Consider the following 18,794-nt stretch of genomic DNA (forward strand, 5'->3'; position numbering starts at 1 on the left):
CACTTCAGTATTCTTGCCTTGAGAACGCCATGGACACTATGAAAAGGCAAAATGAAAGGATACTGAAAGAGAAACTCCCCAGGTCAGTAGGTGCCCAATATGCTACTGGAGATCAGTGGAGAAATAACTCCAAAAAGAATGAAGGGATGGAGCCAAAGCAAAAAGAATACCCAGCTATGGATGTGACTGGTGATAGAAGCAAGGTCTGATGCTGTAAAGAGCAATATTGCATAGGAACCTAGAATGTCAGGTCCATGAATCAAGGCAAATTGGAAGTGGTCAAACAAGAGATGGCAAGAGTGAATGTCGACATTCTAGGAATCAGCAAACTGAAATGGACTGGAATGGGTGAATTTAACTCAGATGACCATTATATCTACTACTACGGGCAGGAATCCCTCAGAAGAAATGGAGTAGCCATCATGGTCAACAAAAGAGTCCAAAATGCAGTACTTGGATGCAATCTCAAAAACAACAGAATGATCTCTGTTCGTTTCCAAGGCAAATCATTCAATATCACAGTAATCCAAGTCTATGCCCCAACCAGTAACACTGAAGAAGCTGAAGTTGAACAGTTCTACGAAGACCTACAAGACCTTTTAGAACTAACACCCAAAAAAGATGTCCTTTTCATTATAGGGGACTGGAATGCAAAAGTAGGAAGTCAAGAAACACCTGGAGTAACAGGCAAATTTGGCCTTGGAATATGCAGTGAAGCAGGGCAAAGACTAATAGAGTTTTGCCAAGAAAATGCACTGGTCATAAACACCCTCTTCCAACAACACAAGAGAAGACTCTACACATGGACATCACCAGATGGTCAACACCGAAATCAGATTGATTATATGCTTTGCAGCCAAAGATGGAGAAGCTCTATACAGTCAGCAAAAACAAGACCAGGAGCTGACTGTGGCTCAGACCATGAACTCCTTATTGCCAAATTCAGACTTAAACTGAAGAAAGCAGGGAAAACCTCTAGACCATTCAGGTATGACCTAAATCAAATCCCTTATGATTATACAGTGGAAATGAGAAATAGATTTAAGGGCCTAGATCTGATAGATAGAGTGCCTGATGAACTATGGAATGAGGTTCGTGACATTGTACAGGAGACAGGGATCAAGATCATCCCCGTGGAAAAGAAATGCAAAAAAGCAAAATGGCTGTCTGGGGAGGCCTTACAAATAGCTGTGAAAAGAAGAGAAGCGAAAAGCAAGGAAGAAAAGGAAAGATATAAACATCTGAATGCAGAGTTCCAAAGAATAGCAAGAAGAGATAAGAAAGCCTTCTTCAGCAATCAATGCAAAGAAATAGAGGAAAACAACAGAATGGGAAAGACTAGAGATCTCTTCAAGAAAATCAGAGATACCAAAGGAACATTTCATGCAAAGATGGGCTCGATAAAGGACAGAAACGGTATGGACCTAACAGAAGCAGAAGACATTAAGAAGAGATGGCAAGAATACACAGAAGAACTGTACAAAAAAGATCTTCATGACCCAGATAATCACGATGGTGTGATCACTCACCTAGAGCCATACATCCTGGAATGTGAAGTCAAGTGGGCCTTAGAAAGCATCACTACGAACAAAGCTAGTGGAGGTGATGGAATTCCAGTTGAGCTATTCCAAATCCTGAAAGATGATGCTCTGAAAGTGCTGCACTCAATATGCCAGCACATTTGGAAAACTCAGCAGTGGCCACAGGACTGGAAAAAGTCAGTTTTCATTCCAATCCCAAAGAAAGGCAATGCCAAAGAATGCTCAAACTACCGCACAATTGCACTCATCTCACACGCTAGTAAAGTAATACTCAAAATTGTCCAAGCCAGGCTTCAGCAATATGTGAACCATGAACTTCCTGATGTTCAAGCTGGTTTTAGAAAAGGCAGAGGAACCAGAGATCAAATTGCCAACATCTGCTGGATCATGGAAAAAAGAGAGTTCCAGAAAAACATCTATTTCTGCTTTATTGACTATGCCAAAGCCTTTGACTGTGTGGATCACAATAAACTGTGGAAAATTCTGAAAGAGATGGGAATACCAGACCACCTGACCTGCCTCTTGAGATATTTGTATGCAGGTCAGGAAGCAACAGTTAGAACTGGACATGGAACAACAGACTGGTTCCAAATAGGAAAAGGAGTACGTCAAGGCTGTATATTGTCACCCTGCTTATTTAACTTATACGCAGAGTACATCATGAGAAACGCTGGACTGGAAGAAACACAAGCTGGAATCAAGATTGCCAGGGAGAAATATCAATAACCTCAGATATGCAGATGACACCACCCTTATGGCAGAAAGTGAAGAGGAACTCAAAAGCCTCTTGATGAAAGTGAAGTGGAGAGTGAAAAAGTTGGCTTAAAGCTCAACATTCAGAAAACTAAGATCATGGCATCCAGTCCCATCACTTCATGGCAAATAGATGGGGAAACAGTGGAAACAGTGTCAGACTTTATTTTTCTGGGCTCCAAAATCACTGCAGATGGTGACTGCAGCCATGAAATTAAAAGACGCTTACTCCTTGGAAGGAAAGTTATGACCAACCTAGATCGCATATTCAAAAGCAGAGACATTACTTTGCCAACAAAGGTCTGTCTAGTCAAGGCTATGGTTTTTCCTGTGGTCATGTATGGATGTGAGAGTTGGACTGTGCAGAAGGCTGAGTGCCGAAGAATTGGTGCTTTTGAACTGTGGTGTTGGAGAAGACTCTTGAGAGTCCCTTGGACTGCAAGGAGATCCAACCAGTCCATTCTGAAGGAGATCAGCCCAGGGATTTCTTTGGAAGGAATGATGCTAAAGCTGAAACTCCAGTACTTTGGGTACCTCATGCGAAGAGTTGACTCATTGGAAAAGACCCTGATGCTGGGAGGGATTGGGGGCAGGAGGAGAAGGGGACAACAGAGGATGAGATGGCTGGATGGCATCGCTGACTCGATGGACGTGAGTCTCAGTGAACTCCGGGAGTTGGTGATGGACAGGGAGGCCTGGTGTGCTGTGATTCATGGGGTCGCAAAGAGTCGGACATGACTGAGCCACTGATCTGATCTGATAATGTATATAAGTACATTATAAGTAAACATATAGTAAATATAATAATTGCTTACAGTGGTGGCTGGCTCAAGCTAAGTGCTCAATCATTAAACACCCTGATTTTATTAAAAGGGTATCAGAAGAATCTTTCACCATAAACTCCTTTGTACCTTTATAATGTAGTATCATCTGCACGCATTGTTACCCATATAAAGTAAGAAAATTCATTTAAAAGTAAAAAGAAAAATAAAACAAATTTTCAATCGTAACCACATCTTAGCTATAGACCCAGAAAGTAACTATGGCCATTAATTTTATGTGTCCACTCAACTGAGCCATGCAGAGTCCAGCTATTCAGTCTAAGCCAGTGGTCCTGGCTTGCCACAACTAGAGAAACCCCACGCACAGCAACAAAGCCCCAGCACAACCAAAAATAATAAAATTAATTAACTAATTCTAAAAATGTAAAAACATAAATTTCTCCCTATATATATATACATCCTATTGGTTCAGTTTCTCTGGAGACTTTTTTCTTTTTCAAAGTTTCTTTTTCTTTTTTAATGTGGACCATTTTTAAAGTCTGTATTGAATTTGCTACAATATTGCTTCTGTTGCATGTTTTGATTTTTGGGGGGCTACGAGGCATGTGGGATCTTAGTTCCCAGACCAGGAATAGAACCTGCCCTCCCTGCCTTGGAAGGCAAAGTCTTAACCACTGGCCCACCAGGGAAGTCCTTCTCTGGAGACCTTGACTAATAATACATTTGCTAAAGATCAGCTCAGGCCTGGGGAAGGAGGGTGATGAAGCAAGGACTCCTCCTTCATGGTACCCCAATGAGAGTGATGCAAGCCCAGTGCCAAGCTCGATCACGGACCCCAGAACTCTTACTTGAGCACGCCCTGTCTTGATCCGGGAACATGGTTGGGGGCTGGGGACTCGGGTGTGGCTCAGGTTTGCTGGGAATGAAGACCTCAGCATTGTCCTTCCGCTTAGCAGACAAATTCCTTTCCTTTTTATTACCTGTAAAAACACAATTGTTTATATGTCACACACGGGGCAAGCAGAGATGGCACATTCTGCTCGGGCATCTGTTTATTTGTCTGTTCACTTATTCAGTCAACAAATATTAATGGAACCCCTGCTCTGGCACCACACTAGCTTGGAATTAGAGGTGTGAATAATACAGACAACAAAATAAGTTTGCTGGTTTAAATAATAGCTAAAACAAAAAAAATAGTACGAGTGGGCTGTGAATTTGGCAAAAGAACTATGAAGGTTTGAACATGACTCAGGTTTGGGGAGGGGGCTTCCCAGGTGGTGCCGTGGTAAAGAATCCGCCTGCCAATGTAGGGGATGCAAGAGACACGGGTTCAATCCCTGGATGGGGAAGATCCCCTGGAGAAGGAAATGGTAACCCACTCCAGTATTTTTGCCTGGAGAACTCCATGGACAGGGGAGCCTGGTGGGCTAGAGTCCCTGGCATCGCAAACATGACTGAGTGAATGAGCATGTACACACGTATGCAAGTTTGGGGACAGTGGTTCCAGGGCTTTAGAACCAGCAAAGTTTTAAGAACATGAGAAGACAGGGACTTTCCTGGTGGCCTGGTGGCTAAGACTCCACGCTCTCAATGCAGGGGACCTGGGTTCAATCCGCAGTCAGGAAACTAGATTCCACGTGCCGCAACCAAGAGTTCACATGCCCTAACGAAGAGCAAAGATCCTGAGAGCTGCAGCTAAGACCCAGCACAGCCGAATAAATAAATGTTAAACAAAGAAGCACATGAGAGGACATGCTTGGGAAAGCAGGAAAGCAGTCCGGTGGGCAGCGAGGCAGGTGGCTAAATGGACTAAAGAGAAAAATCAGGCAGAAGAGTGTAGTTCCTGGACTTGGGAACCCCCAGCCTGGAAAGGCAGAAAGCCTCGGGAAGTTTCTGCTGAAATTCCGAGGAAATCCTGGGGTCTGTGATGGCCCAAAGGAGTGAAGCCCCAGAATCAAGGGCCCCGTGGGATTCTTGACAGCTCAGGGTAGATAATGGGGACGTGGGTGAGGTCTGTCTGATTTGCACCAACTTCTCTGCCATTCCCCCCTTGACTTTGTGAAGGGCATATGTTTCTCTACACTTTCTGAAGTGGCTGGTCCCTGGTTGTCCTGACACCCTGGGCCCAAGGGCAGACCTGTGTGTGTGTGTGAGCCAGAACCCACCATGTCCAATGAGACAAGATGAAGAAAGGAGAAGGGCCAATGCTCAAATGGAGACTGACTGCCCAAGTGCTGAAAATATGCTGCTGATGGTAAGAATGACAGCTAGCATATATTCAGTTCTCCTGCAGACGACCCGGCACTGGGTCAGGCCCTTGGCACATGCTTTCTCATGTATTTTCCCAGCCAGCCATCCTAGTGAGTGGAGGGTAGGCAGAATAATGGACCTCAAAATTGGCCACATCCTAATTCCCGGAAGCTGTGAAAGTTTTAGGCGACAAAGCAAAGGGGAATTAACTGTGCTGATCAGCTGACCTTAAACTAGGGAGATTATCTTGCATTATCCTGCTGGACCCAATGTAATTACATGGGTCCTTAAAAGTGGGCTTCCCTTGTCGCTCAGACGGTAAAGAATCCGCCTGCAATGTAGGAGACTTGGGTTCGATCCCTAGATTGGGAAGATCCCCTGGAGAAGGAAAAGGCTACCCACTCCAGCATTCTGGCCTGGAGAATTTCACGGACTGTATAGTCCACGCGGTCACAAAAAGTCGAACACAACTGAGCAATTTGCACTCACTTCACTTTAAAGTGGCAGAGGGATGAAGTTTCAGCTTGGGATGATGAAAAAACTTCTGGTGAAAGACAGTGGTGATGGTTACATATAGTGTGAGGCTACTTCATGACCCCAATTTGTGCTCTAAAAAACAGTGAAGAAGGGCCCTCCCTGGTGGTCCAGTGGTTAAGAATCCACTTGCCAGGGCAGGGGACATGGGTTCAGTACCTGGTCCGGAGAAATTCCACATGCCACGGGGCAACTAAGCCCATGGGCCACAAAAAGAGAAGCCACCGCAACTAGAGAGTTGCCTCCAAATGCAGCAGTGAAGATTCAGTGCAGCGAAAAGCAAATAAATAAATTTTTTTAAATGGTGAAGAAGGTAAAAGAATAGAAATGTTATGTGTAGAATGTTACAATATTGTATACAGAATGTTATAATAATAAAGGAATGTTGTCGTGAGTCTGAGTAAACTCCAGGAGTTGGTGATGGACAGGGAGGCCTTGGCGTGCTGCGATTCATGGGGTTGCAAAGAGTCAGACATGACTGAGTGACTGAACTGAACTGAACTGAAGTGATGTATATTTTACCACAATAAAACACACAAGTGGAAAAGGGCTGCTGATGAGGAGGGTCAAAGGGACATGTGGCTACAGAAGAAAGCCACAGAGCACCGATGCTGCTAGCTTTGGAGGTGGAGGAAGGAGCCAGGGGCCAAGGTGCGCAGCAGCCTCTAGACACTGGAAAAGGCAAGGAAACAGGTTCTCCCCTGGAGCCTCCTGTTGACACTGCGATTTTAGCCCATCACACTTATGACCCACAGAACTATAAGATAATAAATTTGCATTGTTTTGCTCATTGGCTACAGCAGCCGTAGAAAACTGATACATACTATTGCAGACTAAGACTCTGAGGTGCAAGTCATTTTACCAAGGTCACAGAGCTAGGAAGTGATGGAATCAGGGTTTGAGTCCTCCCCTTAATCACTTTCGGCTTCCCTGGTGGCTCAGATGGTAGAGAATCTGCCTGCAATGCAGGAGACCCTGGTTTGATCCCTAGGTCGGGAAGATCCCCTGGGGAAGGAAATGGCTACCCACTCCAGTATTCTTGCCTTGGAAATCCCATGGACAGAGGAGCCTGGCGGGCTACAGTCCATGAGGTTGCAAAGAGTCAAACACAACTGAGCAACTTAAAGCAACTTAACTGAGCAACTTCATGCTTGCTTAACCACTTTATTGCCTTTCTACCGGCTCCCTCTTCTCCATAAGATGGCCTTCCAGCAGCTGCGGAGGTCTACCTTGGCCATCAGAAGGCTATACAAGGCTATTTCCTAGGGCACCAAAGGACCCAGACTCTTGGTGCAACCCTAGAATCCTCATGTCTTCATGGAAAGTAGGCTGGGACACTCGTTTTGTACCGTGTTCCCGCCTGCCCCTCCTTCCTTTCCTAGGTTCACTCAGCTCCAGCCATGCTGGCCCTTTCTCTGTCCTCGGGTACACCAAGCTCTTTCCCTGTTCAAACCCTTTATGCTTGCTGTTCCCTGGACCTGGATTGCTGTTCCCAAGGCTGCCCCCTTCTCCTCATTCCTGATTTAAACATCACCTCCTCTGAGAAGGCTGTTCTCACCATTCCAGCTACCAGCATCCTTCTCTGACCCTGATTCCCCAGCCAGTGTCCTGTTTTATAACATTTACAACTTTCAAGACCATGGGGGTACCATTCTTTCCTCCTCCCTGAATTCCTAACCTGACCCTGACCCAACTCTCCCCTTTCCAGTTACTGGAAAAATAACTTCTGCCTTTCTCTGTGCCACTCACTCACTGCCCCTTGATCACAAGGAGGACGAATAGGATAGAGAGTGGGGGCAGGAAGCCATCAGGGCTCAGTCCTTCCCTCTGGGCAGGGGAGGTGGGGAGGGGGTGCCCTCAGGTCACATGGTCCCCTTGCAGATGCCATTAGCTTCTGGGGCCAGGGATCTGTCTATAGCGGAGGCACAGTACTGCCTAGCCACCGATCCTATCCGTTGGAAAGCTGATCATTTGCTCATCTATCCCATGGCTATCTCTCATTTGTTTCACAACTTAGAAGGGGAAACAGAGGGGCCTGGGGTTACTTACTGGATTCTCAAAGCCCAGTCATCACTTTGTAATCTCATCTGGTTTATTTATTTAGCCTCAGGCAGGAGGAGAAAGGGATGACAGAGGATGAGATGGTTGGATGGCATCACTGACTTGATGGACATGACTTTGAGCAAGCTCCAGGAGTTGGTGAGGGACAGGGAAGCCTTGTGTGCTGCAGTCCATGGGGTCTCAAAGAGTCGGACATGACTGAGCAACTGAACTGAACTGAACTGAAAGGTTAACAGCACAGGCGCACAGGCGCACAGGCGCACAGGCTCTGGGCTCAAACTGCTGCAGATTCACTTCTGCTCTGCTCCTTCCTGGCTGTGTGACCTTGGATGAGTTATTTGACATCTCTGTGCTTCATTCTCCCCATCGGCAAAACAAGTGAAATGACAAGACTTCCCTTGGGTTTGTGGGGAGGATTGAATGAGGGATTATATGTAGAGCCCTTGGAACAGTGGTTGGCTCATATCAGTAACAACTCAGTGTTGGCAACTGCTATTATTTATCTGGTTATGTGCTTATTGTCAGGGTTCCCAGATGGTACTAGCGATAAAGAACCCACCTGCTAATGCAGGAGATGTAAGAGATTTGGTTTGATCCCTAGGTCGGGAAGATGCCCTGGAGGAGGGCACGGCAACCCACTCCACTATTCTTGCCTGGAGAATCCCCATGGATAGAGGAGCCTGGTGGGCTATAGTCCATGGGGTTGCTAAGAGTCAGACACGACTAAGCAACTAAGCACACATGCATGCTTATTGTCTGTTTTCTCTGCCAGGATTACGTGATGTAGGAGAACGACTGGGCTCGTCCTGTCCTGGCATAGTACCTGGGCCATGATACACGCCCAGCAGATGAATAAAGGGACAGCCCAGAACCAGGCACATCTTTTCAGGTTACTGCTGACTGCTCTTGAGTAAATGCTCAGGAGTGGCTCAGAGCTCCAATCCTATGCTAGAGTCTGGGGGGACCTTGTAACAGCCTCCTGCCTGCTCCCCTCTGTGGGAGCCTGTCCTCTGCTGAAGCTAAGAAGCTGCAGATGAAAGCAGTGGCTGAGGGTGGCGGTAGGGGGCATGTGCACTGCCCTCCACCCCCGGCAGACATCACCATGGTCAATGTGAGGCCTGCCAAGCAATCTGTTAAAAAATGTAAAATGGCAAAAAAGTGAAGTTCTCTCTTTCTGCTTATGGGAAAGTATCTCTCTTAAGGGCTTCCCAGTGGCTCAGCAGTAAAAGAATCGACCTGCAATGCAGGAGACCCAGGTTTGATCCCTGGGTCGGGAAAATCCCCTGGAGAAGGGAATGGCTACCCACTCCAGTATTCTTGCTGGGAAATCCCATGGACAGAGGAGCCTGGGTGGGGCTACAGTCCATGGGGCAGCAGAGTCAGGCATGACTTTGGGACTAAACAGCAATGACTCTTAAACTGCCTGGGGTCCAGCTGCTCTCCTTCAGTGACCTGGTCTTTCACACCTGAAAGTGAATGTCATGCCCACACCCATCCCTGCCACACCCCCCACTTCCAGGGCAGGGGCCCAGTCAATCTCTTCACAGCCTTTCCCTCCTTCTGTCCCCTTGGAGGAAACACAAGCCACAGCAAGGATGCAGCCCCAGTGGGTCTCACTCAGAAACGCATCAACACTATCCTGATCACCAGATGCTTTAGCGGGGTGGCATGAAAGTGAAAGTGTCAGTTGCTCAGCTGTGTCTGACTCTTTGCGACCCCATGGACTGTAGCCCACCAGGCTCCTCTGTCCATGGATTTCTCCAGGCAAGAAGTGGAGTGGGTTGCCATTTCCTCCTCCAAGGGGACCTCCTGACACAGAGATTGAATCCAGGTCTCTTGCATTGCAGGCAGATTCTTTACTGTCTGAGCCACCCAGCAGGTGGGGTAGGGGCAGGGGTGGGTGGAGGGGGCATAAGTCCTTGCTTTACTTGACAAAGATCCCTGAATGACTTGAATGTGCCAGGTGAGGGGCTGCATGCTGGAGATGCAACGGAGGGGAAGAGCTGGACTGTGCCCTGGTGGAGCTCACAGGCCGGAGGGGAAGAAAGGGGAAGAAAGGCCACGGGGGGCAGCGAGACCAGGGCCAGATGATGCTACAGGAGCGGAGGAGGCAGCAACCTAGCTAGCTGGGCTGGGAGTGTTAAGAAAGCTTCCTGGAGGAGGCAGGCTCTAGGAAAAGCAAGGAGCTGGGTTTCATGGGTCAGAGTGGAGAGGAAAGGAAAGGTAGTGATCTCTGTGGAGGGAACAGCCCAGCAAGGAGGAGGGAGCATGTCCAAGGGACAAATGTTCTCCTGTCTGCAGACCTCAACCGTGGGGTGTAGATTTTCCAGATCTGCCTCAAGACTCATATGGTCAAGTCCTAATCCCCAGCAACTCAGAATGTGACTGTGTTTGGAGATAGCATCTCTAGAGAGCTAGTTAAGGTATTAATAAAATGAGGCCTTTAGAGTAGGCGCTAATCCAACATGACTGGTGTCCTTATAAGAAGAGGAGATAGGACCCAAGAACAGGGGACTTCCCTGGTGATCCAGTGGTTAGGATTCTGTGCTTCCAATGCAGGGGGCCCAGGTTCGATCCCTGGTCAGGGAACTAGAGTCTACATGTAGCAACTAAGAGTTTGCATGGTGCAACTGAAGATATTGCATGCTCCAATGAAGACCCAGTGCAGCCAAATAAAATAAATAAATAAGATAAGGTCATAGGAAAAAAAAAAAAAGACACAGGAACAGACAGAGGGAAGTCCAGGTAAGGACAGAGGGAGAAAGTGGCCATCTGCAATCCAAGGATAGAAGCCACAGAAGACACCAAGTTCGCCGACACCCTAATCTTGGACTCCAAGCCTCCATAACCATGAAAAAATACATAACTGTGACTGTTGAAGCCACCCCTGGTCTGTGTACATTGTTATAGCATCCTGAGCAGACCAGTGCGCTCACTGCCTGACTTCAAACATTCCCTCATTTCTTTTCTTTGGTTCACCCAGTTCTGGGGAAAATGAGCTCAGAACAGAAAGGGAGGAGGAAGCAGAGGCCATGCCAGCTGGGAATCAGAGACGAGGACTATTGTAGATGGGTCCCTCCCTGCCCAACCCACTAATTGTTTTGCTGATTTTACCTTCTAGGGTTTTTTTTTTTTTAAAGATTTTTTTTTTCATGTGGACCATTTTTAAAGTCTTTATCGAATTTGTTACAATATTGCTTCTGTTTTATGTTTGTTTGTTTGTTTTTTGCTGCAAGGCATGTCGCATCTTAGCTCCCCAACCAAGGATCGAACTCACAACCCCGGCACTGGAAGGTGAAGCCTTAATTGCTGGGCTGCCAGGAATGTCCCTTCTAGGGTCTTTCCTGAAAAGCCTTCTCTAGTGGACCACTGCCATGAGTGCCCATCTGTTTTCCTTCTCCTTCAGACGCTCTTTGATTTTTTCTTTGGAAACTCCTATCTCTGTCCATGTGGTTTGGGTGGTGATAATCATACCCCCAGTCCTGTTGGTTGGACCTGGCCAATCAGAGCCACAGTGACTAGTTCAGAGACGCCACCCCATATGGGTTCAAGAGCCAAGCCTGAGGATTTTCTGGAACTTTTAGGAAGAAAAATCCACTTTCTGATTGAGTTGCAAAGCCAATGTCTCAATTCTGTGTCTATATGTGGAGAACCCACGTTAAGAATGGTACCAAGATGAAAGAAGGCAGAGATAAGAGGAAGGAGGGGAAGGGAGGAGGGAGGAGGAAAAGAGATATGAGTCCTGCTATAGTCCTGGAAATCAACCCACAATACTCATTGGAAGGACTGATGCTGAAGTTGAAGCACCAATACTTTGACCACCTGATGCAAAGAACTGACTCATTGGAAAAGACCCTGATGCTGGGAAAGATTGAGGGTAGGAGGAGAAGGGAGCAACAGAGGATGAGACAGTTAGATCATATCACCAACTCAATGGACATGAATTTGAGCAAACTTCGGGAGATAGTGGAGGACAGAGGTGCCTGGCATGCTACAGTTCACGGGGGTGGCAAAGAGTCAGACACAGTTTAGTGACTGAATAACGACAACAACACAGTCCTGGACTCCTCAGTTATCCAGGTCAATAAATAGTCCCTTTCGCTTAAGTCAGTTTCATCAGCCAGTTGGTGTGCAGATGCTGATAAACATCCTACAATGCACAGGAGACCCCACTGCAACTATCTGCCAGACTTTACCATCTGCAATTTCAGGGTCATTTGTAAGCTTTTGGGAGCCTTCACCTTTGTCAATCCGCAGAGACCTGAACTGATATACACCCTGGCCTGTGAGACAGTCTATGCAAAGCTGAAAATCAAAGTACGGCTGGAAATTTAAGCCCTACTATTAGAGACATCAAAGGCAAAGAAATGCCACATAAGACAGAGCTTACTTTTGGAAGTCGGGTTAAATTCCAGCACTATGAGGGTGTCTGGGCCCTGGGGAGGGCGTTCTTCTGTCTCCTGGTCCTCGGGAGCATCTTTTTGCACTGAGTCCCTTCGGGAAAGAGGGGAGTCGTCTCTGGGACAGCCCACCAGCACCTGGTCCTCGGGCTCCGGCTCAGGGAGTACATCTTCTTCGATAGAGTCATACTCATCACTGGAACCATCCTTTTCTTTCCTTTGTAGATTGACACTAAGTTCCAGGCTTTTTCTTAGCTCCTGCCAAAAGTCAAGAAGAGAAGGAAAAAATGAAATATGTTCCTTTGAGGAAAAACGCCTTTGAAAATAGATCACAGGAATCAAAGAACTATTTCCATCAAACTAACATTTACTAAAACCGTCTCTACCCATGTGCCATCCTCACTTTGAAGATGAGAAAATAAAGGGGCAACGAGCAACTCCCGTCTGGACTGAGCAACATTCATAGTACTAATCGTGGCTTCACAGGCTGAGGATGCCACTAAACTGTGTGTGTAACAATTCTGACACGGGGGCTTGTTAAAACACTGTGCAGTCCCATTCCCTGAGTTTCTGATTCAGTGGGCCTGGATGGGGCCTGAGAACTTGCATTTGTAACAAGGTGATGCTGATGCTGCTGGTCCAGGGGCCACACCCTGACTGAGAAATCCCAAAGGTCTCCAAGTGATCCTGATATTCCAGGTGGTAAAATGTCTGGCAGATGGTTGTGGGGGGCTGCCCTGTATACTGAAGGATGTTTAGACGCACCTATAAACATTGTAACATTTAGTTCTCAACTATAGTTGCTTGATTTTTTTTTTTTTTTGTATATGTTTCATCTCCATGAGACTTATCTTGAGACCAAGCATTAAGGTCTATACTTATGGTGATCAGAAAATTGATCCCTGAAGCCAGGATAATTTGGAAATAGAATAAGGGCACTACTGCCTTTACACGGGGACAAAAGTATACCCTGGACTGTCTGGGGAAACCAGTGAGTTTTGTCAGCCTAGCTGTGTGTCCCTGTAGTCTTTGTCATAATTAACATAGATGTGAGACCATGAGAAACAATCAAGTTTACGGTTGACCATAAACTTAAGAGCTGTGTGGTAGGCTGAATAATGGGGCTTCCCTGGTAAAGAACCTGGTAAAGAATGGGGCTTCCCTGGTAAAGAACCCACCTGCAATGCAGGAGACCCCAGTTTGATTCCTGGGTCAGCAAGATCCCCTGGAGAAGGGATAGGCTACCCGCTCCAGCACACTTGCCTGGAGAATCCCATGGACAGAGGAGCCTGGTGGGCTACAGTCCATGGAGAGGCAAAAAGTTGGACAAGACTGAGTGACTATGCACAGCACAGCACAGGCTGAATAATGACTCCCCAAAGACGTTTAAGTCCTTATCCCTGGACCCAGTAGATTTGTGAGGGCTCATGAAGTGAGACCATATAGAAAACTTTGATCATCTTAGAGAAATCATCCTAAAAAGCCTGACGATAGAAATATGGACGTCAAAGATGTTGCTGGTGAGGGTTCAGGAAATAAGGAACATGTTATTGGGAACTAAAGGGCAGAAAATCCTGTTATGTGGCAGCAGAATCTTAGCCAAACTGTGTCCTATAGTTATGTGGTATGTGGAACTTTAAATGATACACTTGAATATTTAGCTGAAGAGAGTTCCAAGCAAAGAGTTAAAGATACAGTCTGGTCTCTTCTTGCTGCTTACAGTAAAATACTAGAGGAAAGGGACAGACTGAGAGAAGAACTGTTAAGTAAAAAGGGACTGGGATTTGATGATTTGGGAAGCTCTCAGCCTATCCAGATCAAAAAAGATGCTAAAATTAGGAAATTCACTGTTAGAAAGTCCTGGGTATAAGTGGCTGTGGCTCAGATGGTAAAGAATCCACCTGCACTGCAGGAGACCCGGGTTCAAACCCTGGGTTGGAAAGATCCCCTGGAGAAGGGCATGACAGCCCACTCCAGTATTTTTGCCTGGAAAATCTCCATGGGCAGAGGAGCCTGGTGGGCTACAGTCAATGGGGTTGCAAACAGTTGGACATGACTGAGTGACTGAGCACAGCACTGTTAGAAAAGCATGCTCTGGAGAAAAAATGAAGGGTGTGGCTGGACAACCTTTGGTTAAAACCTCAGAAGGATCCACAGTTTAGATTATTCAATAAAGTTTAAGGTTCTTTGAAGAGATGAGACATGTGACTCATGAATCCCCATAGACAGCTCAGTGGAAGCCAGGAATAGAGATAGGATTATCCAGGAAAGATCTGTGGCGGAGTATCTTGTTCACTCTCTAGAAGTGAATCCTAGAGACATACATAGGAAATTCACGTGGTTTTTGAGAATGTCATACCAGCAGAAACACTGCCAGCTTGGACTGAACGAGAGGGAGAAAGGACAAAATAAAAGAGAGCTGTCAGACTCCCAAAATTCTACAGGCACGAAACAGGTAGATAAAACTGTGTACTTGCAAATGCCCACTACCCTTCATGCAAGAGGAAGAATGACTCTCAGGGTGGAGCCATGGGCCCCGAGGCTGGAAGCCTGGGCCACAGAGAATTATTCCCATGCCTTGAAACCTAATGGAGATTGCCCCGTTGGATTTCAAAACTGCTTGGGTTTGGTGACTCTTTTTTTGTTTTCCTTTAATTTTCTGTCTATTGTAATGAGAACGTCTGTAATTGTAATACTGTGCCTGAACCACCACTGTATTCTGCAGCAGATAATTCATTTTCTAGTTTACAAGTTCACAGAGGGAGAGAAATTTTGTTCTAAGAAAAGTAACACTCATAGTCTCACTCCTACACAATTTAGATGTAAATGATGAGATTTGAGAGTTTTGAGAAGATGAGACTTAGAAGATATTTTGGACTTAAGCTGGCAGTATAATGGGTTGAGACTTTGGGGACCCTTCCGATGGATGGATGTATTTTGCGTGTGGACGTGAATCTTTTGGGGCCAGAGGGCAGACTGTTGTGGGCCCCATAGATGTCCATGTTCTCATCCCCTGGATGGTGAATGTCACCTTACATGGCAAACAAACTTCGCAGATGTGATCAAGTTAATGAACTTGAGATGGGGGAGATTATCTTGGATATCCAGGGAGGGTCTATGTAATCCCAAGGGTCCTACTAAGAGGAGGCAGGAAGATCAGCATCAGAAGGAGGAGATACAAGGATGGAAGCAGAGGTTAGGAAGGAGAGCAGATGCTACCCTGCTGGCCCAGAAGGAAGAAAGGGCACAAGCCAAGGAACGTAGGTGGCCCCTAGAAGCTGGAAAAGGCAAGGGAATGGATTCTCCCCTAGAGCTTCTAGAAAGAACATAGGTCTGAGGATGTCTTGACTTTAGACCAGTGAAGCTGAATTCGGACTTCTGAGCTCCATGACTTAAGGTAAACCACGAAGTTTGTGCTAAGTTAACAACAGCAATAGGAAACTTTTTTTTTTTTTTGGCAATGCCACGAGGCTTGAGGGACTTTAGATTCCCAATCACTTTGCCAGACGGTGGCCTGGTAGCCAGACGGTTAAGAATCCACCTGCAATGCAGGAGACCTGGGTTCCATCCCTGGGTCAGGAAGATCTCTGGAGAAAGGAATAGCTATCCACTTTAGTATTCTTGCCTGGAGAATTTTGTGGACAGAGGAGCCTGGTGGGCTTCATGGGGTCGGGTTGCAAAGAGTTGCGAAGAGTCAGACGCGACTGAGTGGCTAACACTTTCACTTTTTACAGTTTCCCAACCCCTGGGCAGCGAAAGCACCAAGTCCTAACCATTGGACCACCAGGGAATTTCCCAGGACGCTAATACAGCTACCTACCTATTACACCTCTCTTCCTCCCACCCTGCCCAATGTATCAGTGATATTTATTGAACAAATAGAACACTGCCTGGCACATAGTAGATGCTTGACAAATATTTGCTGAATGACTAATTTATGCCAATGACTGGGTAGGGGTGGAGAGCACCCACCTGCCTGGGAGGTGACATTAGTGATGTGACTCATGGCAAGTAACTTAACTTCCCTCATCTGCATGATATCCCTAAAAAATGAGCTAAAAAATCCCGACCTCGCTGAACTGTTTTATTAAAGAAGTGATGTGAACTGTGGATGATTCTGCCCCCCAGGGGATATTTGGCAATGACTGGAGATGTTTTTAGTTGGAACTAGGGGAAGGGAGTGCTAGAGGCAACTGGTAGGTAAAGCTGCTAAACTGGGATGCCGCTAAACACCCTAGAATGTACAGGACAGTTCCCACAACAAAGACTGATCTGGTCAATGTCAGTGGTGGTGTGACTGGAAAAGCCTATGTGAAAGGGAGCACGTATTTACCAAAGGCATTTAAAAAGCTAATAACAAGGTCTTCTAATTGAGTGTATTGACATGATCCATGCAACCTGCCTGGAAGCCAGACTGAGGTCGTGGCTCGTGTCTTCAAAGTCTGATCGCGGTGGGCCATTGGAGGACAGAGTTACTGCTCCTCCACAGGGAAACATGAGTTCCTGGGTGGCCTGCTGATTAACAGCAGAGGCATTGACTGTAAAGCAGTAATCCTTTACAGCGGAATAACGCTCTGCACTTTACAATTCAACTCCTTCTCTCATTTGATCCTCACAATAACCCTGCAAGATAGGTGGGTGGGGTGAAAGTTACTCTAATGATAACGTGAACTCCTGTTACAACGGGATGAGGAATTGGCTCCTGTTCTTAGCCCACTCTCTCCCCAATCTCAGATGGGGTCATCTTCAGTTTTATGTTCTGCAGAGGTGGAAGGCAAGACTGAGTGAGAAAACAGAGGGCAAACTCCTTGGGATTTCCCTTGTGGTCCAGTGGCGAAGACTTCCTGCTCCCAAATGCAGGGGGCCTGGGTTCGATCCCTGGTCAGGAACTAGATCCCACATGTTGCAACCAAGAGTCCCACATGCCACAGTGAAGATCGACGATCCCACGTACCACAACTAATACCCATGTACCGCAACTAAGACCCAGCATAGCCAAACAAACAAATAAGTATTAAAAACAAACAGTGGGCGACCCCTCTTTCTGCCTCCCTAGTATTCTCATCCAGTTATGTGGGTCAAAATGATTAAATGGGTGCCAGCAAACTGGGAAATTCCTAGCTGGGAGACTGCTGCGTCTTCCAGGGAATCTTGATCAGTCCCAGGGCCCAGAATCCTGCCTACTAATGTCTAAGGCTGAGGAGAGCCATCCATCATCCACTCCCAGTTCCAGGAAATATTTGGATGGGACATTAGGATTGAGCTTCCCTGGTGGCTCCAACGGTAAAGAATCTGCTTGCAATGCAGGAGACTGGGGTTCAATCCCTGGGTTGGGAAGATCCCCTGGAGAAGGAAATGGCAACCTACTCCACTATTCTTGCCTCGAGAATCCCATGGACAGAGGAGCCTGGTACAGAGTCAGACACTTAGGATTCTAGAACCCACGGCCAGCTGAGCAGGTTCCCTCCAGCCTCTTCATTGCCTTCACCAGGTGGCAACCTCATGGTTTAAGTGACTGAATTTCTGGAGTCTCCCCAAGTTGGCGAACTGAGGTCTATAACCTTCAAGCAGGTCCAACCTGTCACAATGATTAGATGGCAGAGTCATGACGTGTGCGCTCAAGCCCTGATCTCTACTCCTTCTAGATTATCCAACTATAAAACAGACACTTTCATGGTCCAACCAAGGGCGAAGAAGACGTGGCCACTATTACCATCTTTTTATTTCCACATATAGGCATGCTACACTAAGGGCTGAGGTAATGGTGGGGAGTAAGCAAAAGGAAAGTGAGAGTGTTAGTCATTCAGTCGTGTCCTACTCTTTGCAACCCCATGGACTGTAGCCTGCTAGGCTCCTCTGTCTGTGGAATTTCCCAGGCAAGAATACTGGAGTGGGCTGCCATTCCCTTCTCCAGGGCATCTTCCTGATCCAGGGATCGAACCTGGGTCTCTTGCATTGCAGGCAGATTCGTAACTGTCTGAGCCACCAGAGAAGCAAGATGGCAAAGGCTCAGACAATCAATGCATAAAAAAAAAGAAACAGGGGACTTCCCTGGTGCTCCCAATGCAGGGGACCTGGGTTCAATCTCTGGTTAGGGAACTAGATTCTGCATATCCCAACTAAAGTTCATTCATGCCACGATGAAGACTGAAGATCCCGTGTGCCATAACTAAGACCTGGCACAGATAGATAAATATTTTTTTTAATTAAAAAAAAAATCACTACGGCTCTTGGTTGCCAAGTGGATTCTGAGAGGTGGGTCAGGATGGATGTAGGGCAGACAGTTGCAGGTAAAGAGGAAGGTGGTGGCAGAAGTGGGGATGGGAGATGCATTTTTGAGATGTATTTTGGAGGCCGAGACACAGGAATGCTAACTAGAAATGAAACACGTGCATACCTTTCACTGCCGTCCGTCTAGAAATTTATCCTTCAGCCTTCAGCAGCAAAGACTGTTGAGGCATCATTTATAATAG

General features: G+C 46.6%; 1 protein-coding gene and 1 non-coding gene across 2 annotated transcripts in view; one reads left to right on the forward strand and one right to left on the reverse strand.

The window, feature by feature from the left end:
• KATNIP (katanin interacting protein) overlaps positions 1 to 18,794 on the reverse strand; it is a 236,339-nt gene that overhangs the window by 111,446 nt on the left and 106,099 nt on the right. Inside the window, exons 7-8 of the mRNA XM_006070561.4 lie at positions 12,312 to 12,579; positions 3,925 to 4,056 (exon numbers count right to left, since the gene is read on the reverse strand). Coding sequence (XP_006070623.4) covers positions 3,925 to 4,056; positions 12,312 to 12,579 — 400 coding nt within the window. The remainder of the gene's footprint in view (positions 1 to 3,924; positions 4,057 to 12,311; positions 12,580 to 18,794) is intronic.
• TRNAG-UCC lies at positions 10,438 to 10,510 on the forward strand. The gene has a single exon. It is a non-coding gene; the product is annotated as a tRNA-Gly (tRNA).

The sequence above is a fragment of the Bubalus bubalis genome, chromosome 24, assembly GCF_019923935.1.
Source record: "Bubalus bubalis isolate 160015118507 breed Murrah chromosome 24, NDDB_SH_1, whole genome shotgun sequence".
NCBI lineage: Eukaryota > Metazoa > Chordata > Mammalia > Artiodactyla > Bovidae > Bubalus > Bubalus bubalis.